The 25,274-nt window shown below is 38.9% G+C and overlaps 1 protein-coding gene across 1 annotated transcript; it reads right to left on the bottom strand.

The window, feature by feature from the left end:
- Positions 1-431: 431 nt before the first annotated feature.
- Positions 432-24,831, bottom strand: ATP6V1B2 (ATPase H+ transporting V1 subunit B2). Its single transcript, XM_004046730.5, has 14 exons — positions 24,587-24,831; positions 17,562-17,617; positions 12,577-12,675; positions 11,678-11,771; positions 11,471-11,548; positions 10,801-10,940; positions 10,364-10,465; positions 9,914-10,011; positions 9,208-9,331; positions 7,146-7,296; positions 5,623-5,705; positions 4,792-4,896; positions 3,834-3,963; positions 432-1,859 (listed from the first exon to the last, which is right to left on the bottom strand). Exons 1-14 carry the CDS (start codon positions 24,720-24,722, stop codon positions 1,720-1,722), a joined length of 1,536 nt encoding a protein of 511 aa, XP_004046778.1. The 5' UTR covers positions 24,723-24,831; the 3' UTR covers positions 432-1,719.
- Between the last annotated feature and the right edge of the window lie 443 nt (positions 24,832-25,274).

The raw sequence follows: 25,274 nt of genomic DNA, 5'->3' as shown, positions 1-25,274 counted from the left end.
TTCCTCTCCATCTCCTGAAAGCTGCCTTGAACTGGAGTGGGGAGAAATGGGAGGCTCCATGACAGCATGCCCTGTGCTTTCACCAGGTTTCTTTATATACAGGACATCCATGTGAGATTTTATGTGAAACAAGTTTTGGCTTGCTTCAAGCTGTATTTCACTATTTAGCACCCTCTTTTGCTCACAGCAGATGGGATCTAGAGGTCCTGACGAGGACCTCTAGTGCTCAGCCCTGGATCAAACTACAGCATGCTGTAAGGGACAGTACCGAAAAGAATGACAAGGGCAGTGTGGAAGCCATGTCCCTGCAACACAAGGGCTGGTTCCCAATCCTGGTTATGATGCTCAGAGCTGTGAATTGAAGAGATGTGTGATTACATATTTGCTTGCTGCTTTCCTCGTTAGAAGATAGAGAGTCACTTTAGTTAACGTCCATTTAATTTAACATTTATTTTCATTTTATATCCAGATGTCACATTTTCTACATTAAAATATAATCATGCTGACTCCCCCCACCCCCACCCCTCAAAGAAAAAAGTGAAGAACTTTACACAACATGAAAGATGGAATGCACGGAGTAGGGAAGTTGCTATTGCACCCAAGTAACAAAGAACACAGAGAGACCAACAGGACGCATGGCAGAACTGCATAGAAGATCGCTCAGGGCTCACGTCAGGAAGGCGCAGGAATTCAGAAAACTCTAAAGCTTGGAAATGCTATCGTTTGTGCCACAAAGATTACCCTGAAAAGGTAGAGGGAGGTCAAAAAGCAGAACCAAACTGGGGATTTTCAAAGGCTGCTCTCTAACAGAGTTTAAAATATCCGTAAACATAAGTGCTTCTGCTCCCTCCCCTTGCCTTCAGCATCTGGTAAACACTTTAGAAACTTAAACCACTGTTAGCATGTCAGAATGTAGAAAGGCTGTAGGTTTTTCTTTCTTCTCATCTTGTACCCCAAACAACAACTCTACTGGCGACTGTAATCACGTGACTCCTCTGCTTGGAAACCCAGTAAGGATCACCAAGACAAGGGGTCTCACTGCTACCAGACAGATACCAGCTGTGCAAAAAGTTGCAGGATTCTGTGTATTATTTGGAGAAGGAGAGCTGTAAGACACAGGAATCCCAATACATAAGTACTAAAGGGAAAAAGAAAACTCCTTTCACTCATCTATTCATTATATAGGAAAGAGCAAATAGACAGTCAAAACCATCTGCTTCGAGCAGCAGCAAAGCCCAGCAATACAGGCACACCAACAAACCGAAAGCAAACACTCAGGAAAGAGCCTCTTGGCCCTTCTCAAAGGAGACTTCTTTCAGACTGGATCTTGCCCCTAATGTAGAGACCAAAGCATTATAACTTCAGAGACTGGTACTCTTGAGGGAGTTGAGAGGTAAGGTTTAAGAGACCCAAATAATGAGACTGTTATCAGGTAACTAACTACTCCACTATGTACAATACATACAGCAATAAGAAAACGCCACTCCATCCCTGCAGCACTTTAAACATAGCACTGAGGACCCAGGTAGGGGGATATTTTAAGGTCTGTTAGCAGTTTAAAACGTTGCAACACTGGCACAATATGTTACCTATTCTTTGTTTTTAATTACAGGGTAACATGGTAAACTCCAACACAAAGGTGGGAACGGGGAGTGCAAAAGGAATAAAGAAAACAGAACCAGTATTTCACAAGAGCGCGGAGCAATGCAGAAGCAGCAGCTAATGCTTTGCAGAGTCTCGAGGGTAAAATTCGCTGAGGGTGCTCTGAGGGATTCTCTTCAGCATTTCTTTGGGGAAGATTCGGAGTAGCTGCCAGCCAATGTCCAAAGTCTCAAAGACAGTGCGATTTTCGTAAGGACCTTAAAAAATTGAGATTGAATTAATAAATGCAAATGACTTCCAACTTAGCAGTGTTATCCAGTATGTATTGTTATATGACTAGCAGTGTATTAAATAGATATTGAAAAAAAAAAGTTGGGACTCCCAAGACTAAATGAGAAGGATAGAGGAAAAGAAGGCACAGACGGTGAGTATCATAAGGAACCAGAGAAGAGGGAAGAGGCAGCTGGGCTGAGTCAGGGAGCAGTCCTGCGGGAGAGGATGGTGAGACAGATCTGAGATTTGACAACTGGGTAGGATACTTGAGCAATGGAAACTAGAATCAATGTTTTGTCCAGAGATTAGTGAGAAAAGTCTCCCTAGCACAGAAGGTTCACACAAAGAGAAAAGGCTGAATTTGAAGGCGACTAACACAGATGCTCAGAAGGACATAAATGCCAGTCAAGCACCTGAATAAACGCAACCCTCTCCAGAGTATCACTATCGGAAGGTCACTGGTTTCCCAAGTTGTTAAAATTATTTTTGATGGCAGAATTATCCTTATCCCCACAAATAAATCTTATTCTTTGATTCCAAGGCTGGAGGTCTGGGTTCTTTTCTCTAGATGAAAACTTTATTTTGTTTAAGATATTCAGGTTCTGCATTAAAAAAATTCCAATAATCATGAATATTTTGGGGATTTGAATATTAATAATGTATCATATAACTGGAAAGGTGCACATCCTAAGTGTACAGCCTGATGCATTTATTCCAAAGTAAACACACCTGTTGTAACCACCGATGTTAAGAGAGTATCACTAGCATTAGCGGTGTGATGGGAGAGACCAAGCAAAACAGCTTGAAAATCCTGCCTATGCTATGTCATAAAAACCACTACAGGTTTTTTTAGTAGAGGGACAACCAATAAAATTAGTAATATATTTACCCTGGCAATGGCACACAGAGAGTCAAGAAGATTGGTGAAAAAGTTGGCACCAATGGCCAAGGGTGATGGGACAAAGGTTTGGACTAGGGCCTTTGGACTCAAGAGTGGTCAGAGACCAGCAGCTTCAACGTCACCCAGGAATTCACAGAAATGCAAAATCTCTGTCCCCACCAAGGTCTGCTGCATCTGAATCTGCATTTTAACAAGATCTCCAGCTGATTCAAAAGCATATTAAAGTTTAAGAAATACAGGACTAAGGTATTATAATGGGAATAAAAACTGAATAGGGTAAGATATTTCAAAGGAAAACAACACAAATTAGTAAATAATTGATCACTGGACAATAAGCAAAGAAGGTTAAGAATAATGCCCAGTTACTGAGCTTGGGTTAACTGGGACAATGATTATAGCAGAGGTAGATAAAAATTGAAAGGGCACTGCTAGGCAGGTCAGCTGGAAAAAAAACTTCGGTTCTGAGTACACTGAGCCTGAGGGGATGGTGGCATAAACAACGGTGTTCCTAAGGCAGCTGGAGATGTGGAATCAGAGGTCTGGACAGTGGGTAAAGGTCCACACATCATAGAGCCCACAGCACAGTGAAAAGTGGATGCTGGGAGGGAAAGCAAAAGAACAGGTAACTGAGCTTTTTGGATTATTAACAATTAAGAGGCAGGAAGGTAAGAAATGAGAAAAAGAGATGAATATAGATGAATCAGCAAAGTCCCAAGCCCCAAATGTCAAAGCAGATCATTGCTAAGAAGTTAGCAGCAAGGAGAACTGGCAATGAAGTTGCACCGCAGAGGGGCTGGGAAGGAGGATTCAGAAGGGCGATGGAAGAAGGAAAATAGTGAGATGGTAGCTGAGTAACTGGAAAATCAAGTCAAGATCTCCCAAGATGTTTAGAAGGCAGAGAAGAAGCCAGAGGGTTAAGGCAGGCAGGTGACAGAGCCTCTTCTCTAACCAGAGAAATAACTATATAGAAACCAATGAGAATTCTCTTAGGCTTGGAAAGCAGTTTTCAAAATTACATATGAGGCTTTTTAAGTTTGTAAGCCAACAGTCATCTTACCCTGAGCAATGAAGTTCCTCTCAAACTTCTGCAGAAATTCCAAGTAGAGAAGATCATCTGAGGTGAGGGCTTCTTCTCCAACGACAGCTTTCATGGCTTGCACATCCTTCCCAATAGCATAGCACGCATACTAAAGAGAAGAAAGGCGCCCATCAGCAGAGAGAAGCTCTCAAAATGTTCAGTCATCTGGGATATAGGAGTGTACTGCTCTAGTTCTCCTCACAAGAGCCCATAGAAGGAATTTACAAAAACAATTCACATAAAATTCATATGAAAGTACCAGAAGGACTATATTCTCACTCAGAAAGGAGTCTTCAGGCATGCAATACACAAGACACTCCTAATGCTCTACAAAACGCACACTTCTTCAATATGTTAATGAGCTCAAAATTTATAGAGCACTTGAAAATCAGAACTCGTAGTTAAACCATGGAGAAATCCATCTTGAAGTTCTATTCAAAAAAAATCTGTGATATCGCTAAGTTTACCATTTCTACTTTATGGCCATAGTATTTTTCTTTATTTGTGTTAGTGTACAATCTTATATGAGTATAAAAATCAAGGATTTCAGAGCCTACATAAAACTGTATACTTTAGTGTTCTGGTGACGGCTTCATATGTTAAGCAAGAAATAGGTCAGAGTAGCCTTTCAGGAATACTCTATAATTAACATTAAAATTGCTAATAAAAAATTTAAACAACCTCATTGCTTGGCTTTTTATTTGGAAACTTGATAGCATTAGACATGGGTTTCAAGCTAATCTTGACCATTTGCATCTGTCCTTATGAGAAAAGGCTGCTTTGGTTCTAATGAATGATTATGTATTCCACATCAAGCCTACACTAAAACTCCATGTGGGTGGGGAAGAGAGAAGTGGTAAGGGTGAAAGACAAGAGGTGTAAGACAGCAGAAACGTATCCATATTTTCAAACACCATTCTTAGAAGAATGTACGTACTAGCTGGTTAGATACATCAGCATGATCCTTCCTGGTCATCCCTTCTCCAATAGCAGACTTCATTAACCGTGATAGTGAGGGCAGCACATTGATAGGTGGATAAATCTTGGGTAGAATGAGAGGGGAAAAAATACTATATTTAAGTACAAAACTCAAGTTTTACTGGTAATAAAAAAACATTTGAAACTCATTATTACAACTTAAATCACAGAAAACTGCTGCATTTGTCTCCTAGATGAATCCTACTGTCTCTTCCTGGCAAGAAAAGGTAGTAAGAAACACTTTATAGCATAGCATTTCTTTCGAGAATCAAATACAAAAAAGTGTCATCTATAACACTGTACAAGACTATTTTAAAAAACTCAACTTTCAACATCTGTTTGTTAAGTACTACCACATTATCGAGTCAAAATGGTCTTCTGAACTGACTCAAAAAATTATACACAAAATAAAAAAAATTAACAATAATTCCTAAAAGCTGATTTTAGAAGTCAGCATCTACTAGAGAAGAATGGAAAAGTCATTTTTTTCTATCAATAACAAGATTGGTAGATGATACCATTACGGAACAGAATTCCCAAAAAAAGTTCTTGGAGACAAGTGACTCTGTTTTAAGACACAATAAAGAAAAGTGTTAAGAAAATTCTTAATTCTGGCGCTCTGCCGACACCAGAATTTAAGATAATAGAAATGACAATTTTATAACCATATTAAAAACAATTCAAGTTGATACTTTCTAAGCAAAGCAATTCCTAAGAGCAAAATCCAAGTCACTAAAGAATAACGGATGAGCAGGTCTGCAAGCTTCCCAGCACTGCTCCCGTCCAGTACCTGTCTGTTGTGCAGCTGTCTGTCCACATAGATCTGCCCCTCTGTAATGTAGCCAGTCAAGTCCGGGATGGGGTGAGTGATATCTACCAGAGGAAGACAGTCGGCATTAAGCATGGCATCTTTAGGTTATGAGTTTTAAAGTGGCCATCTCTCAGAACCAAACCCACAAAAAGTCCCTCTGTACTACCTATAACATTACTTAGAAGAGTGTTCTTAGAGTCATTTTCTGTGATGCTGCCAATGTTCTGGGTCTGTGCTGTGCAGTACGGTAGCCATTAGCCAAATGTGGCTATCTAACACTTGAAACGTGGCTAACAAAACTGAAAAACTTAATTTCAATTACTTCAGTTAACTTGAACTTAGCCAAATGTGGCTAGCGGCAACCATACTGGCCAGTTTAGTTTGGTTGCAGCAGTTAGATGTGTGTTGGCTCTATGAGGTAAACTGGCTGCATTCATTAAAAATACTCTCTCCCCTAGGTAAGCGCTCTTCCCTCTCAATATAAGTAAAGTTTCATTTTAAACCCAAAGTTCCCTTATAGAAATTTGCCAACCTGATGTATACTGAGAACATTCTTAGTTCATAAGCTATGTCGGATGGATACACAACATTTCACCACGCAAAACGCAGGCATATAGACAAGTAAACAACACTACACAGGCTGCACCAAAAAGGTCACACAAAGCAACACATTTCCAAATCTGTTAAATTACATCATTTTGTAGCTACTCCCTTGGAACAAATCATTTTCACGTCCGAGGCAGTACAGAATAACAGTGTGAGTTATGAACTCAAACTGGGTCCTAAATCTATCACTTGCTAATCTCAACAAATCATTTGACCTCCCTGTGCCTCAAACAGCATCTGCCTCAAAGTTGCTATGAGGAGCAAATGAGTGAATATTTATAAAGCACTCAGAACAGTGCTCAATTACAGTAAGTAATAACTTACCGTATTTTGTAAAAGTGTTCTTCAAAAACTGAAATAAGGACAAAAAGGCAACACAGGAGAGGAATTCTGAATAGTTGTACCCCACGAGCCACCCTGGGCACACACGCAGACAGGCATTGGAAAGTCATTTTTAACCAGCCCTTGGTTAAAAAATCTGTCTCTAAGTTTTGTGGAGTTTACCACTTGTACTCCTCATGTGGCACTGAACATGGCCATCTTAAATTACTGGTGCACACACATAAAAAACATCCCCAATTAGACTGAGTAACTTACATTAAGTAGAGACCATAAATTCTTTTCAAAAATTCTTTACATTTAGAACAGTGTCCTGCAAACAGCAGGCACTCAATAGTACCTAATAAAGTTAAAAACTTAAATTATGAAGAAAATTGCTTTTCCTCCACAATAGGATAATAAGTAATTTTCAAATGAAAAATGTTTTATTTAGGCAAATAACCAAGATAAACTCTTAGGGGATGTGTTCTCAAAATAACTTCAACTCAAAAAGGTAGATGGGTCTTCTCTCTCTTTAAAATGATTAGGTGTGCTATAATCCAAATACCAAAACTTACCATCATTAGGCATGGTTAGAATAGGGATTTGAGTAATCGAGCCGTTTCTCCCTTCCACTCGCCCAGCGCGTTCATATATCGTGGCTAAATCTGTATACATGTAACCTGGAAAACCTCGTCGACCAGGTACCTCTTCCCTGGCTGCTGAAACCTGACAGCAGGTCAAGCAGAAGAGTATCACGCACGATATTACAACAAGCTTGCTTACAACATGTTTGTTTCAACATGCCAAAGTATAAAAGTTGAAAATCCCATCATGTTCATTTTAAATACTGTCCTTAAGAATTATTTAGAAAAATCTCCCGGCAACATAAATTCAAAGTATTCTGTAACAAAAATGTTGACAATGGGGCACCAGAAGGTTTTTGTTAAAATCATATTGCCATAATGTAAGTTTTCAAATAGTTTGCTAGAAGAAAATCTGTTTGCAATTTTATAAATCAAAGGAAGTTAATTTTAAAACAGAAAAGATTCTTGGTTCACAAGATTTATTCCACGTGGTGGAACTAGCCATATTTATCCAACCTAATCCCAAAAAGGTCAAAAGGGAAGGAAATGTACACCAGGAATCATCTGCTGTGCTTTACAACATTATTTAACTTAATCCTCACAGCAACACTATGAGGAAGGTGTTACCTCCAATTAACAGTTGGAATCAAGGGTCAGAAAAATTAAACAATTTCTGAAGGTCACAAAGTCAGGAGTCCATTCCACTGCACAAAATAATAATGGTGATAAACGATCTTTCCCTTAGAGACATGGATACCAGACTATAGGTGTGCATGTTCACCTACAATCAACTAGAACCCTAAAGCATTATGAAATCCAACTTCTAAGTGCTACTCTGACATCTTCAAAGGAGCGTGCTACAGCGGTGCTCCTCACAGTGCGGTCTGCAGACCAACTGTTATCAACATGCAGTGATCACACAGAAAGCAAGATAAGCATTTAGAAACTTTCAGGGCAATTTGGCAGAATAATTTTATGCCTGTTGAATCTAACAATTTTAAAATCTGCATTTGTAAATTATATATATAGTTAAAATTTCACTTTTCTAATAACTCATTTTTATTGCATTTTACAGAAGTATTGGTCTGTGATGGATGGGAGAGAAAAACTAGTCCTTGACTAGAGTTAGTCTGAAACAGCAATATAGCAGAGTAAGATATGGTGAGGGCACTGAGGGAATTTTAAGAAGCCTGTCTCTTCTGAATCTTTTCATGTGCTTAAAAAAGTAACTTACTCAAAATTTCAGTAACTTATATTAGAACAAATACCCCAAAACTTCTAGGGGTAACTGTTATAATCTTTCTTTAAGAAGCAGGTCTCGATCTGTCACCCAGACTGGAGTGCAGTGGCACAATCATAGCCCACCGCAGCCTCAAATTACTGGACTCAAGCTATCCTCCCACCTCAGCCTCCTGAGCAACTAGGATTACAAGTGTGTGCGCCACTATGCCCAGCCAATATCTTAATTTTTTTGTGGAGAAAGGGTCTTGCTATGTTACCCAGGCTGGTCTTGAACTCCTGATCCCAAGTGACCCTCCTGCCTTGGCTTCCCAAAGTGCTGGGATTACAGGAATGAGCTACCGTGCCCAGCCTGCTAGAATCTTAATATTTTTCCTAAATAAACACTGGGTTTTCTGATGAAAAAAGTGCTGAAGAGAGTACTGTGAGAGTAGGGTCTTTATAAAATATTAACATCATTAAAAATGGAATTACAAAAAGGTTTAAAAATTAATAGTCTGGACAGAAACAGAACTTCCCGAGAGAGTAACTGAATAAACAGCTTGAATTATTTACTCCCTTTTACAATCATTTCTTAATCCATGGAGATAGTGACAGTATGATAAACAGGCTAACCATTTAAATCTTAACTTCTAATCACTTCTACCAAGTTGACAAAAAGGAAGTATTTTCCTTTCTGATTTATTAAGGCATTCTATTAATATATGAACAGTGGAATTAAAAAACCATAAAGAATGAAAACTTGCAGAGTGACAAGTTAACCCTGAAAATTAACCAATTTTGTTTAACTGAGGGAAAAACATGAACAACTTACCTCTCGAAGTGCTTCAGCGTAAGAACTCATGTCTGTTAGAATAACCAATACATGTTTCTCACATTGGTACGCCAGAAATTCAGCTGTGGTTAGAGCCAGGCGAGGAGTGATAATTCGCTCAATGCTGAAAGGGAACATTAAGTCTTAGGCCACTCAAACCAAAAGACCAAAAAGAAAACACAAAAAGAAATGATTCTGGAAATAACAGTACAATTCCCCTTTTAAAGTTTTAAATAAATTGAGGAGAGTAAAGCAATTGTTACTTTACAAATTCTTAAGTAAGGTATTAACAGTTATTTATAAATGTCCCAAATTTCTCAGTTGTATGGTTTCTCAACACTGGGGTGGGGCAGGGAGGTAGGAAGGAGAGAGAGAGGAAACAAATGAAAGCCAGATTTTTGAGGTAAGAGGAAAAAATCATTTACAGAGAGTTGATTGTGTATTAGGTAATTTATAAGTATGATCTCATTTAATATGCAAAACAACTCCATGAGACAAGTATCAGCTGTCACATCTTATGAGCTTCAGAACCTAAGTAATTTGCCCAGTGCCAGATAACTACCAAGAAGCAGGGCTGGACTTTAAATACAGGGTTACCTCATTGTTAGGTCCAAATGCTGTTATTACCACATTTTACCTCCCCAACCTTAAGAAACACTTTTGATCCCGAGTCTGGGCCACAGAAAGAAATAGCTCTGTTACTTACGTTGGGTCATTAGCCAAGTTCAAAAAGAGGCAGACATTGTCCATTGAGCCATTTTCTTCAAAGTCAGATTTGAAGAACCGGGCAGTTTCCATGTTTACCTAAATAACAATAACTTCATCAGTGCTGGGAGAAGAAAAATCCTTAACATTTATTTCTGATGAAAGCCAAGCTACAGATTTGAATTGTTCCTTCTTTTAAAACCTCAAGTACCCCAAAAATCTTCACAAAAACCAACAGAAGAAAGAGCCGGTTTGGGGCACAAACAATATTATTCTTAAATTTCAAATTAGTCAAATGCCAAATTTTAGTCCTTAATTTGGCCAAAATGCCAGATTGCAAATTCTTTACCTAAGGAAAAATTCAACTATATATGTACAGCTTACTACAATGTTCTCATAACACAAGCAAAATTTTATATATCATACTAAAACAAAAATAACTTCTACTTACACCCATAGCAGCAAATACAATTGCAAAATTTTCCTCACTGTAGTCTACTACATCTTTGGATTTCTTTACCAAACCAGCCTGGCGACAGATCTGAGCTGCAATCTGATGAACAAAGTAGAAGAATTCAGTTGAAATCTAAAATAACATTTCTACAACAAAATAACTTTTACCGCAAACTTTTTGGAATCATAATCATAAACGAAACCAGGATGTTTTAGGGTATTCATTCAACAAAACTATTTTGTACTTTTTGCAAAGATATGCAAGGGTAAGCAAGAAGACATGTGCAGAAATAAAGACGTGAGGTAACTGGATTATACAAACAATAACACTGAGTATTTATTTTGAAAACGCTTTATTCGGTTTCTCAGTAACAGTGATGCATTATAGAAATTCTTGTCTGCTAAACTTCATAGCAAACCGATCCCAGTCCTCACCTCATTGTGTGGTAGCCCAGCAGCAGAGAAGATAGGAATTTTCTGCCCCCTAGCAATACTGTTCATCCCATCGATGGCCGAAATGCCGGTCTGAATCATTTCCTCTGGGTAGATTCGACATTGAGGGTTGATTGGCTGACCTAATGTATTTCCAAAAAGGAAAATTTAAAATGTTGCCACATTATTCATGAATGAAATTAGATATCATATCAAATTAAAAGAAAAGAAAAAGCACCAGAAGACCAGAACTACATAAAGCATCTCTTTACTACAAAAAAAATCAGTTATTTTTCAAATATGAAACTTGAAATAATTTTTTCCTTTACTCTTTTGTAGACTCACAAAACATAGGGTAATAGAATTCAAGTTCCTAAAGTAAAATAAAGATATAGCAAATAAGAGAGAAGTCCTAATTTCAAATTCATGGTTTTACCATATACATTTCAGATATATCCTAGATACTTTACAGTATCTTAAGATATTAATACATAAAATTTTACGATAATTTCTAAAGAAAATATAATTAAATAATAAAATAATTTATAACTTATGGAGCGTGTTGCCTATCTACTTTAAGTGATATCACAAAAAACACTCTCTATCTGGCAAAGGTACAAGACAGAGAGAGGTCATTTTCTCCCAAACACAGCAATCCATTTACTGTCCCTACCCATGATATCAAGGAAGTCTTCGGCCAGTACAACAGGACCTCTGTCAATGGGTTTTCCCGATCCATTGAATACTCGACCTAGAAATCAGTAAGAAGACAGGACAGAGTAGATGCTGACTTTCAAATGTTCATAATTTTTAAAAGACATTATGGAAATATGTTTAAAAGGAAAAAGATCTCGGCTTAGAATGAATAATATCCATTTACCAAGCATATCCTCAGACACCGGTGTTCGGAGAATATCCCCAGTAAACTCACAGGACGTTTTCTTAGCATCTATACCTGAAGTCCCTTCAAATACCTATCAAGAAAAAGAATTAATGAGAAGGGTAAAAGTAGTTTAGATCACGGGCATTTACATTTTATTTGTCTGTTAAACAGCGCTTATAATGTAAAACCCATGAATGTATACTACTTTTGATATAATGAGCAAAGAAATATAATAAATCAAATTGTCAACCTTTAGATCAAGGGTTCATGCCTACAGGCCAAATTCGATAAGCAAGCTAAGCATGTTTATATATATACACATATATAAATATAAATATATAAATATATATATTTATATATACATTTTTTAAAGAGTTGTTTCAAAAAAAAGAAAGAAAGAAAAAGAAGAATATGTAGGAGAATTTAGCTGGCCCCACAAAGCCTAAAAGCTTTACTCTCTGGCCCTTTACAGAAATCTTGCCAAGCCCTGCTTTAGGCTATTTTTAAGGGGAACATGTTATTTCAGAAAATTGCCATTACCCATAGTGAGGTAACCTTTTAAAACTAGGAACTGTATGAGACAATTTAAAGGAAGAAACTCAGACAGATATCCTTTTGGTTTCATCACATCATCAGTGAATTCTGCTTTTCATCTCTCTCCTTCTACATGACTACTTAATTTTATCCATTTTAAAAAAGCCATTTACTTGTGTTGCTATCGGACTAAGTGACACTGAGCAAAAAAACACGCAATAATAATTTTTTTCCCTGCAGCCGGTAACCAATCTCTAAAGACTCTAAAAACACTTATGCAATGATCATCACAGAAAGAAACAAGCAGTGTTCCCTATGTGTCGGCAACTAGGAAACAGTTCAGCTGGCCAGCTGAAACTTACCTGAACTACTGCCTTGGAACCACTAACTTCCAGAACTTGCCCACTTCTCTTTGTGCCATCTGGTAAGGTCAAATGGACAATTTCAGCATACCTGGGAAACTAAAGAGAAAAAAATAAAGGATCAATATCCAACATTTTACAAGCCCCCCAAATTACTACACATGCTCTGTCTCTCCCATGTTGTGTCTGAATATGCAACCCTCTACTCTTCACAGACACAGGTTTTTGCTGAGAGCTTTCAATACCCTCAGGTAGTTTAAGTCCTTACAGCAAACATCACTGTCACATATACTAGCAAACAAAGCATAAGGTATAGAAGAAGGGTCTTAAATCCATGAAAACATGGGAATTAAATGTATTGCTTTTCCTCTGCATGCATATTTTATAGTTTTGAAGCTACAGAAAAGTACAGATAAACATGTTCCCACCACCTAGAAATGATGATTGCTTTCTAGGCTGTGTGTGTAATCAACTGTGTGCTCCAGACGTGGTTGATAGGGGAAGAATAAAATGTTACTAAATAGGCTAGGCGCGGTGGCTCACGCCTGTAATCCCAGCACTTTGGGAAGCTAAGATGGGCAGATTATCTGAAGTCAGGAGTTCGAGACCAGCCTGGCCAACATGGTGAAATTTTATTTTTAATTTTTTAAAAATAAAAAATTAGCCAGGCATGGTGGCACAGGCCTGTAATCCCAGCTACTCAGGAGGCTGGGGCAGAACTGCTTGAGCCGGGGAGACGGAAGTTGCAGTGAGCCAAGATCGTGCCACTGTACTCCAGCCTGGCTGACAGAAAAAGACTATGTCTCAAAAAAAAAAAAAAAAAAGTTACTAAATAATAATTACTATTATAATAAGATAATGCTAAAGTCTCATCCTCAATCTAGTTCTCCTAACAAGATACATATTCCTCTAATCCATTTTTACTGTTTAAAAAAACATGTCTCCAAAAAATGAAGTTTGGTGATTTACATAAATGGCAACGTACTAATCATTCCGCAATTTGTTTTTCACTTGACCTGATATTAACATGACATTTGTCATGTTAATACTTATTTTATCAACATAATTTATTGAAAGATCCATCATTATTTTGTGTGATGTGAAAACAGAAACCTGCCAATTAAACTATGATGTGCCATTGCTTTAAGACCCTTTGGAGATATGGGCACCTTAGTATTAATGTTAAAACAGAGCAGATATAGTTAAATCAGATAACTACACTACCTTTCATTCAGCTGTTCTTCTACCAGTGGAGTTCTAGGTTGTTCCAAATTTACACTAGCACAGAAATGTTACAATGAGCATTCTTGTATGGGGCTCCTCATACAAGTATGCCAGAATTTCCCAAAGCCATTTGGTGGGCCACATACAGGCCATGCTCATTTTCTGCCAAACTAACTCTGTAAAGGATCCTTATTAATTTATAGTCTCCCTAGCTATATAAAAAAGTATCCTTTCCCTCCATCTTTGCCAATCTATGCTTTTAAAAGTAATTTTTGCCATTTTAATAAAGAGCATCGTTTTAGTTTGCATTTTCCTGACTTGTACCAATACTGAGGAACTTCCCATGCTTATCATTGTCAATTATTCATTCATATTACTGATAAGTCAGACTTCATTTCCTATGAATTGCTTATTAATATCCTTTTCTTATCAAGTAAATCCTTCTTATTCATTTATATAAGTTTTATAGATTCTCTATATTAATCCTTGTACAAATATCTTCTCTTACTCTCCTTCCTATCTTTTAACTTTGCTTATGGTATCTTTTCATACAAAAGTTTTAACACTTTTTTTTTTTTTATACTTTAAGTTTTAGGATACATGTGCAGAACACTTCTTACGTAATAAAACATACTGTGGTCCTTTACAAATTTATGTCTTTTGTGTCTTGTTTGGAAAACAGCCTGAAGTCATAAAAACGGTCTTTTCTTTTTTATTTTATTATTATTATACTTTAAGTTTTAGGGTACATGTGCACAATGTGCAGGTTAGTTACATATGTATACATGTGCCATGCTGGTGTGCTGCACCCAAAAACGGTCTTCTGTATTGTCTTCTATTAGACTTATGTTTCCTTTTCTATATTTAGATCTTTAATTCATCTGGATTTTTGGTAACTAATTTTATATTTCTCATTTTTATATGGGAAACCAATTGCCCTAACAATATTCTGAGCAGCACAGTGTCCCCCATGGCCTTGTAATGTTGATTTACCAAGTCGAATTCTCATGTGTGAAGAGTTGATTTCAGGGCCCTAAATTTTGTTCCACTGTTATATCTGCTTATTACCGAACCAAATCCTCATTTTTAATTACTCTTCCCTGATTGTGTTAACTGGGGAGAATTGAGTCTTTTCCTTCATGAACACGGAATCTTCACTTATTTTAGGTCTTCTTTTATGGTCTTTCACAATGTTTTATAGTTTTCTGTAAATAGTTACTCTGGCATACAGAACACTAAAAATTTTTGTAAACTGATCCTGTATCCACTACCTTGTTTGCTACCATTGTTTCTAATTGTCTGCCACTGGATGACTTGGGTTTTCTGATTCATTAATCAGATTATCAAGAAATGATGATGGCGGTTCCTTTTCCCTTCTAATCCCTTTGTACCCTAACTTCTTTTCCCCATAGCACTGGGTAAGTTTTTAGCAGAAAGATGGATAGTGATGCTGAGTGAGGAATGGAAATTTCAGCCCCATCCCCTGACTTCCTGACAGAGTAGTGGTACTGGAAATTGACTAATTACTGCTCCTAAGGACTTGACCAGTCATGCTTAGGTCTTCAAAAAAAATCCTAACTGAGGGTGTTTGGAGAGTTTCTGGGTTCGGCAGCAAGAATGCATCCATGTGTTAGGAAGGTGGTCCACCCCAGCTCCATGGGGACAGAAGCTTCTGTGCTAGGGACTCTTCAGGGCCTCACTCTATGATCATCTCTTCAGCTGGCTATTCATTTGTATCCTTTAATATACCCTTAACAGTAATAGTAATATTAATATATTAATATACCCTAAATCAGTAATAGTAAGTAAATGGTTTTCCTGAGTTCTGTAACCTATTCTAGCAAATTATCAAACTTCAGAAGGGAATCTTCAATCTGTAGCCGAGTTGGACAGTAGCTGTGGGTAACCTGGGGACCCACTACTTTTGATTGGCATCTGAAGTGGACTGCAGTCTTGTGGGACTAAGCCCTTAACCTATGGGGTACACACAACTCTTTGCAGTGAGTGTCAGAACTGAGCTAAATTGCAGGGCATCCAACAGGTGTTCGCCAAAGAACTGAATTGTTATAGGAAAAAACACACACATCTGGTGTCAGAAGTGAAGTACATACTGAGAACAGCAGTAGAGAGGAAATAGTTATTTTCCTTTCACTGATTTCAATGGGAATGTTTATAGAATCTTCTAAGTACGTGGTTTGCTGCAGGTTGTGGTAGATACTCACTAAGAGGTTAAAAGTTTGTTATATTCCTTATTTTTGAAGAGGCTTTTTAAAAAATGAGTAATTTCATCAAATTTTTTTCTGTATTTATTGAGAAGAATATAAGCTTTTTCTACTTTAATCCATAAATGTGTTGAATTACATTGTTAGATTTTCTAATATCAAATTATCTACTTTTGCTGATACTTTACATAGGTATTTTGCTAATATCTAACGTGAATGTATTAAGAATTTTGGAATCTGTGTTTATAAGTGAGAACGGCTATTTTTCTTTTCTAATACTATCCTTTTTCTGGTTTGGAGTCAAAGATACGCTAACTTCACAAAATTAGTTGGCAGCAGTGCTTCATCTTCTTCTATTCTGATATAATTTGCCTGAGATTATCTGTTCCTTGATCCTATATGTTTTATGTTAAAAACAAAAGCCAAAATCTAAAATCAAGAGAAATCACTATAAATCTCATAGTCTAAACAGATTTTTCTACAACTACATAAAAGTGATTTACCAGTCTTCCCTCACCTATAACTACAACCCAATGTAACATTCAGTGAAACTTTTTTAGGTCTCTTAAAATTACTTCCTCAGAGACGGTTTCTAAGTCCTTCCCAGTATCATCTTTCACAGCACCCTAACTGACTCTTCACAGCGCGTACCAATTAGACATTGATACTATATCTGCATCTCCACTATACTATGCTCAACTAGGGGAGACCCCGTTCTCGTTGTCCACCATTATATTTTCTGTACTGGGCTCAGCATTTAACACAATTGAGCCCAAATATTTTTTGAGCTGTTTCAATAATACACTTACTAATATTTTAAAAAATTATATTTTAAAAATGAGTCCAAAAGTTTATTTAACAAAGAATATAGAAAACAACTAAAATATGAAGAAACAAACAAAGCTTCCTAATATTTTCCTCAGAAAACTAAAGAGGAGGCTGTATTCTTTTACAAAACGTTAATGGGCACCTGCCTAAATCTTGTACAACTTCAGTTTGATTATGGCTTTGAATCAATCTGCAGCACATATCAAACTGTAGTCAGGAGGTAAACTCACTAGGTTTCATCTTGAGATTAGTTTCTACAGGTGCCTTATCATACACAAAGATATTACCTTAGTGATAAAGCAGAAGAGGCAATGCACTTTGCCCTTTCTTTTAAGAAATGTTTCTCAATGTATTTTCTGCTTCCAGAGGGGTCACATGCCAAGCACAAATGCATCATTAACCTCTCTCAACAAACTAGTAATTGTATGCCTCTCCCTGACCCACCCCTGTAACCAATGTACAATTACTGTTCTAGAAAACATATTATGGAAATTATTTTCTTGGATGATATTTTGGTCAAACAGCTCAGGTAAAAATCTTAGCCCAGGGTATCTGATAGCCCAGGGTATCAGGGTATCTGGGCTTTAGACTGACTGACACTCAGTCTAAAGTATGGCTTAAAAATCATAACAAAAATTTGAAGTATACTAAATAGGACTTAATGCCACATTTTTAACTACATAAATAGACCAAAACAGATAGTGGTATTACCTTAACATGATCTAAGATCACTAGTGGACCATTGACTCCAGATACTGTCTTGTATGCTGGAAAGAAATACAGAAGAGTTAGTTTTAGTCAAATAGCACAAAAGCTTAAATTAGCTCTCTGGCATTACCAAAAATCCTTTCTACGTTATCATGTCTATTAGAATACGGTACACTCAAATAGCTACAAAATTTTTCAATGCATTTATAAACTACGTCTGTGCATATACAACTTTTCATAATCCACTGTCATCCAACCAAAAATATTTTGAATCCTTAGTAAGTCATTGTTGTAAGCACCCAGCATACAAAAACAAGACACAGAGTGAAAGACTCGGCTTGTCTTCAAAAGTTCAGTCTTATGTGAGGGGGTGGAGTTACAATGTGATGAGATAAGGGCTCTAATTATGGCCTGCACAGAGTTTGTGGGAGCACAGCAGACACAGGGGAATAGTTCTCACCTCAGGCAGAAAAGTAAAAACTTTATGGAGGACGTGGAATTAGCTAAGTAGATGAGGAAAGGGAATCCTTAATGTTAAGCAGAAGTGACAAAAGTCACAAAGGAAATTGGAGAAATTGTATAGCCTGCAAGGTAAAAAGCCACAATTAAATGGTGTCATAAAAACTAGGGGAAAAGAGCTTTTGAAGGACGGAGTAGGCAATGGAAAGAAAGGCCAGGGGGTCAAACAAGATAAGAAAAGGATCCTTTTAAAAAAAGTCAGTTACTGCCAGGTTAGAGACTGTTGTTTTCCACTGCAAAGTGCGCCCTAGGAATAAACTGCTAACTCTACCCCAGCAGGTCCTACCCAAAGCCCTCACCTATCACACCTGCATGGCAAGTGAAATGCGGATCAGGTATAAGAACACTCAGGGGAGAGTAATTCTACCAGACACCTACAAAATTCACTAAATTTCATAAGCAGAACAACTGAAAAAAATACATGAACTAAAGTTTTGAAGAAAATTTACTATAAGGCCTAAAATAATTAACATGAAGCTGTCTAGCAACTGGGAATTTTTCACTTGCTTGATTTCTTTTGAGGTCTTATAATGACCTTGCACAGAGATTCCTGGCACAGATGTGGACTCCCAAGCATGAGGAAACCATTTACTAACCAGTCTGTCCACTCAAGAGGCTTTGGAATTTAAAATTACAATTCCTTCAGCCTCAGGCGGGGAAGCCAGAGCCCTGGTACAAATGCTGGGACAGAGCAGACAGCACTGTCAGGGCTTCCATCTGTCCTGCTAACAGGACGTTTAAATCCAGGCATCACATATTTGCTTGAATACATCAGTAATTGTACTGTAACTGTCTCAGTAGAGGCCCCCCAACTGAACTGTATTTTTTTTCCCCACTTTAGATAAAAAGCAAGCTACTTGGATGGATGGTCATGTGAAAGGATTAATCATTCCCCTAGATTACTAGGAAGACCCCATTTGCCACATTTTCTGCCACTTTTATGAAAACCATCCCTACTGTTTTAAAATGACTGAATACTCTTAAAAAACATAATGCCAAACCTTTAAAAGATTTCTTCATTGTTCTCATTTTAAAAAGACTCCCAGCATTTTTCTACAATGGCTTTCTAAAATTGCCAAGTGGAAATGGAAAGTGAGCTACATTAGAAATATGTTTTCTTGAAACCAGTTTTCAGAAATGCAGAAACTTTCCAAAACCTTTCCAAAACCTTTACCAAACAGCTGGGGTGAGGGAGGGGATATGGTATTGAGATTTATGATTAAATGTTTTGAATAAAATGCAACATCAGTAAAATACATCAGGTTCTTAAAATTCTCTTTATTTTTTCAACAAGATTGTATCTCCTTTATAGGTCTGATTTCTACAACAATACTGCTTTAGAATCTCATGTTTAAAATTCAAGCTCATTCCAAACTATGAAATTTTGCCAGTCACGAGCAAAAGTATGACCAAGAAAAAGAAACACTAGTCATTGCTTTTCCTGGAAACAGTGAATCAAGTTGACATCTACTACAGAAGACAAGATTCCACTTCATCAAAAGTCTCTAAATTTGCAACGACGTATCCAGCCTTTTAAAAAGTTAGTAAGTAACCTTGCAAGTTAATTGATAACACCAACATACATTTAATAAGTACTTTTCAGGAATTCTCATTTAATCTCCGTAACAGACAGAGTTAGCTATCATTATTCTAAGTTTTAGAAGAGAAAAATTATTCTCAGAGAAATTATTGTGTCTTGCCCAAGGACACAAGTAACCAGCCCAAGGATCTGAATGTGTACACTCTAGCTCCAAAGCCACTTATTCTTTGACTCTACTACAGCCCAAATTCTAAAACTGAACTGGTTCATTTTTTGTGGTATGGTATCTTGTAAGAATTATGAAGCGATACCACCCAAAACAATTTCACAAGCCTGCAATTTTAGGTATGCAAAACAGGTTTTTACTTTTTAACGCACCAGGCAATAAACTTCATCCCCAATGTGGCAGTACTGACAGGTGAGACCTCTAAGGGGGGACTGGGTCATGAGGGCTCTGCTCTCATGAATGCATGAATCCATTCATGGGTTAATGAATTATCATGTGAAGGGAACTGGTGGCTTTACAAAAGGAAGAGAGACCTGAGCTAGTGCCCCCGCATTCTCAGCCCCCTCACCATGTGATGCCCTGAGCCACCCTGGGACTCTTACAAGTCCCACCAGAAAGAAGGCTCTCACCAGATGCGGCCCCTCCACTTTGGCCTTCCCAGACTCCAGAACTTTAAGAAATAAATTCCCTTTCTTTATAAATTACCCAATTTCAGGTTTTCTGTTAAAAGGAGCAGAAAATGGCTAAGACAGTAGGCAAGGCTGATGCACCCTAAGGAAACTAAGGCCCTGATAAGTTTGTTTTTAAATGGGGGAGCCAGGCTTCTAACTGTTTTGTTTTTCTTTAATCTTAGGATTGGTACTCTATGACCCTTATAATATTTCTGGCCTTAGTCTTCAGTACAATTAAAAAGTATGGAGATCATACAGCTTCCAGCACTTGGACTACAAGTGGGGACAAAAAGACAATTTGTATAAAACTACAGCTCTTTTCCATGGTACTAAAACTATCTGCAAAGAAAACCAAGCAGAATGATAACAAACACTACCTTTTATCTCTAGATTTATCCAGCCTTCCTCACCATTACCATTAACAGCCCAAAACGGAGATACCAGTTTAAACTATGGCTGTCAAAGACATTAAGTTGCCCTTCAAAAAAGGCAAAAACCCATTTGTAAATTACCTAAATATTTCTATTTACCTACATATTGACCACTCCTCTCCAAATGAACAAGAATTTGAGTCCGTAGGTGTGTGAATGGGGGATAATCAGAACTTCTGACAACACAGAAGATATATGCTTATATTACCTTCTTAGCATATTTTACAACCAAAATGTCTTGGCTTTGATTCTGAACTATCATATGAGCCAGACAAGTATTTATGAAGTAACATCTAAAACCCAAAATCTACATGGGTTTTAAGGAGCACCTATTTTATCAGATGACATCCTCTTCCTCCTGCAGGATAGGAGATTGCTCAACACTAGTAACACCATTTAAGGATTATGAAATACTCAGAAAAAAAGTTGACAGCCATTGCATAATAAGTGTCCTAGTCTTTTAGCCTCTGCCTTATTAGCAAAACAAAAACCCAGAGCAATCATCTTCCCTTGTACAAGAAGAGTAGAGATCTGCATGATGAGCAGTGAGCACCTGAAGAAGAGGTTCTAGGAAAAAAGCAAGGACAAGATTCCTATTTTGACTTTTTGCAGGGCTAGCTCTGCTTTACGATATAAGAAACTTAAGGCCAGTTGATCTAGGGTCTCAAGAAAAATGGAGATGACCAAATTCAAAATACATAGCACCCGAAAGCTCTATGTATGTTGTTGAATCTTTTCTTTTAAGAGAAAATCAAGTTTTCATTCCTTGTGACTTCAGAAATTCAACTAAAATGCTCAAGATAATTTCCTAATTTCAAGCCTGAATATGTTTTCCATTTCTTTTAAAAGTCCTATAATCTTGAAGCTATTTTTAAAAAGGATCTAATTTGTACAGTGGAACTGTCAACATTACTCCATTTCTTCATTCAAAAAACAAAGCTTTTTGAGTTTAAATGCAAGTTACACAATTACAAGGCACATTCTATGTGTCAGGCACTGTGCTAGGCAGTGGGGACACAAAAAGGATCTCTGACTTCTAAAGGTTCAGTGTGAAGCTTTAGGCTGGGCGCAGCAGCTCACACCTGTAATCCCAGCACTTTGAGAGGCCACGGCGGGCAGATCTCTTGAGCTCAGGAGTTGTAGACCAGCCTGGGCAACATGAAGAAATCCCAACTCTACCAAAAATAAAAAATAAAAATTAAAAAAAAATTAGCTGGAGGTAGTGGTGTCCGTCTGTAGTCCCAGATACTTGAGAGGCTGAGGTGGCAGGATCGCTTGAGCCTGGGATGTGGAGGTTGCAGTGACCTGAGCTCACACCACTGCACTCCAGCCTAGGCAACAGAGTGAGACCCTGTCTCAACACACACACACACACACACACACACACACACACACACACAAACACACACACACACACACACAATAACTATAATTACATGTCCCCTTAAATGATAACATCAATCAATTTACAAAAATTTACAATCAATTTACAAAAATTAAGAGGTTGGCTGGGCGCGGTGGCTCATGCCTGTTATCCCAGCACTTTGGGAGGCCTAGGTAGGCGGATTGCCTGAGCTCAGGAGTTCGTCACCAGCCTGGGCAACACGGTGAAACCCCGTCTCTACTAAAATACAAAAAATTAGCCGGCGTGCGCCTGTAGTCCCAGCTACTCGGAAGGCTGACGCAGGAGAATTGCTCGAATCTGGAAGGCGGAGGTTGCAGCGAGCCTAGATCGCGCCACTCTGCACTCCAGCCTGGGTGACAAAGCGAGACTCCATCTCAAAAAAAAAAAAAAAAACCCACAAAAATTAAGAGGTTAATCAATATTTTCTCAGAAGCAATTAAAACTTTTGAGTAGAATAAAAATATGGCAAAAGAAGAAGATATTCAAATGCTGTTAGTTGTTAGCCTAAGTATGATATCATTTACGCTTTTTAGAATAACACGGATATATAAGTGAAACTCAACTCGACCGGGCATTTCAACTCCCTGCTCTGATTCCACCCATGTTCACAATCTATCCACTGAATTATTCGAGCAAGGAGTTTAAATGCAAGTTACACAATTACAAGACACATTCTATGTGTCAGGCACTGTGCTAGGCAGTGGGGACATAAAAAGGATCCCTGACCTCTAACAGTTGAGTGTGAAGCCCTATGCTACAACAGTTTTGTCAAGAATAACGTCTGGAAAAATCCCTCAGCAACTGGGTAAGTACGTACAAACCATGGAGAAATCATATTCATCTCTCTTAAAGGTTTACAATCTTAATCATGGAGTACTCTTTAAACAACATTATTTCAGTTGATATTCTCTGAATTGACACTGAATGATTAATTATATGGAAACTGACTACTCCACCTTTATAACCTTTTTTGAGAGGCACCACTAATGTCTATCTGTTCTACCCAAAGAAAGGCAATGCATACAAACGCAATTAATAAAAGAGAATTTGTAATTCGTAGGTATAAATTTATTGCCAAGGTTTGCATAAGAATGAAACATCTGCCGATTTCCTGAAGTAGCTACTTCAGCTCAGATAAGCCCCAACTTACATTTTCTAATTCAAACAATTCCCAGTGTAAAAGGCACATCTCAGCAATCCACCGAATCAAATGTTTTCGTTTTTCTTCACACTGCAGTGCTATCACATGACCCAGTGACAGATCAGGATGTGGATTAGTCAGGCTTCAGATCGCCCAGACTAACACCCTTCATGTGAAATCCTTTTTAACCAATCGGCCACCTAGAGACAGACACTGTGGCAATTAACCAGTGAAAATGCAGTCTCACCACCTGGGGAAACATCATGTTCTTTTCCCAGTTTTTTAAAAAGTCTATTTCGAGGGCTCATTGCCAGTTCCGAAGAAAGCTGTGAAGAAGTTAGATGCTACACAACTGCATTCTCTAGTAATCAAGAACCATTTCTTTTGGAATTGCTGAGCTATCCACTTAAACCTAGTTCATTAAGGCCTTTTTATTTAAATAATCACAACACTTAAACAAGCCTATGCACACACACCACCTATGGGCAAAGCCACTTGGCTTCCCCAAAGAACCCTGCACTCAACCAAGTTTGGTTAACTGGTCAGTAAATGAAGAGGCAACGGTAGAAAAAGGCCCAGCGAGAATTTAAGAACCTGGATTTTTAGTCCCTGCTCTGCCAATAATTAAGTGTCTGAAGCATGGCAAATCCTACCCCTTCCAGAACCTTAGGCTTCTCACCTGTAAAATGATAGGGTTGGAGTGGATGACCTGCAAGGTACTTTTCAGCTCTAGCGTTCTCTGATATCTAGGTGTCCTTCTGTGGAGCAGCCCCTCCACCAAACACCAAGCCACATCTCCCTCTGGCTACTGGCCTGACCTCCATCCACGAAAGGCCTGACCACGTCAGCGAAGGCTCTACCGTCTGCCCTCCGCAGGAGTTGAAGACCCCATTGAGGTCCTCACCAGGGGGAGGGGAGAAGGGGCGTTCCCTCGACCCCTAGATATGCAAATGAAGTCAGGGGAAGATTAAGATCGGAGTGACAAGAAGTGGCCCTCGGGGACGTGAAGCAAGTGCCTAAGAAGGCTCCAGCCTAGGGAAGCTGGGGAGGGGAGGGGAGGGGGTAGGGCAACAGCCAGGAGCCCACCAACCCCAGGAAAAAGTTCCCGCTGGTGCTCTTGCCCTCAGCCCATCTCCTGGAAATATTAGGTACAGGCAAATCTCCTTCTAAAGAGACAAGTGGGTCAGGGTCGGAGGGGAGACGCGGGAGGGAAAAACAAATCCTACCCCCTACCCGCTGGCTAAGCAGGTGACTGGGAGCAAAGGGCTAGGCTAGGGAGCAAAGACCGGAGACGTATTACTCTCTGATACTCACTGAGGCGAGGCTGGGAGAGGTAGTTCCGACTGACTGCCAGCGCCTGCTCCCGAGCTCCCACCGCCGACCCACCGGTGGGCACGGGTAGCTCGGGTGCGGCCCCGTTGACAATTCCCCGCATCGCCCGCAGCGCCATCTTGTCTCCTCTGTCCCGACTGGCCCAGCAGCGACGCCGCGCACGCGCAGATATACCAAGGCGGCCCGCGGCCCGAGGCTCCGCCCATTTGCGCTGCGGCGCCCCGGCCTCGCCCCGCCCCCTTCGCGGCCGGCCGCCCCCAGCCTCGTGACTTCGCGCCGCTGGGGCCAGACCCGCTTGCGAGCAAGAGGAGCTGACCAGCGTGCTGGGAGGCGCGCGCGGGCGCAGAGGGAAGGGAAGCGAAAGAGGGGAGATGGAAGGAGAGAGGAAAGCCAGCCGAAAGAGAGACGCACAAGCGGAGTGAGGGGAGGAAGGCAAACGCGTGCAGGCCAACGTCAGCTGATATCCATTTCGAATCGGCTTTCATGACGCTGAATGGAGAGAACTCAAGCTGTGAAAACCGCTTTGAAAAACAGAAACAATGGAAAACATGTTTTAGTGATTATTAACACATGTGGCATCATTTAGTTCCCTTTACTCCCTACCCAATTCGTTCACGCATGTATCCATTCAACAAACATATATTGGCTTGTTATAGGATGTGCGTAGCGG

The sequence above is a fragment of the Gorilla gorilla genome, chromosome 7, assembly GCF_029281585.2.
Source record: "Gorilla gorilla gorilla isolate KB3781 chromosome 7, NHGRI_mGorGor1-v2.1_pri, whole genome shotgun sequence".
NCBI lineage: Eukaryota > Metazoa > Chordata > Mammalia > Primates > Hominidae > Gorilla > Gorilla gorilla.
Note: the sequence above shows the minus strand (reverse complement) of the source record. Positions and strands in the feature narration are given on the sequence as shown.

Excerpts from the sequence above, each read along its gene's own strand:
- ATP6V1B2 (XM_004046730.5), bottom strand. The coding sequence starts at position 24,722 with ATGGCGCTGCGGGCGATGCGGGGAATTGTCAACGGGGCCGCACCCGAG. Across the intron at positions 11,772-12,576 it reads GTTCCAAGGCAGTAGTTCAG|GTATTTGAAGGGACTTCAGG; the intron begins GTAAGTTTCAGC and ends TTTTCTTGATAG. Across the intron at positions 9,332-9,913 it reads AACTTGGCTAATGACCCAAC|CATTGAGCGAATTATCACTC; the intron begins GTAAGTAACAGA and ends GTTCCCTTTCAG.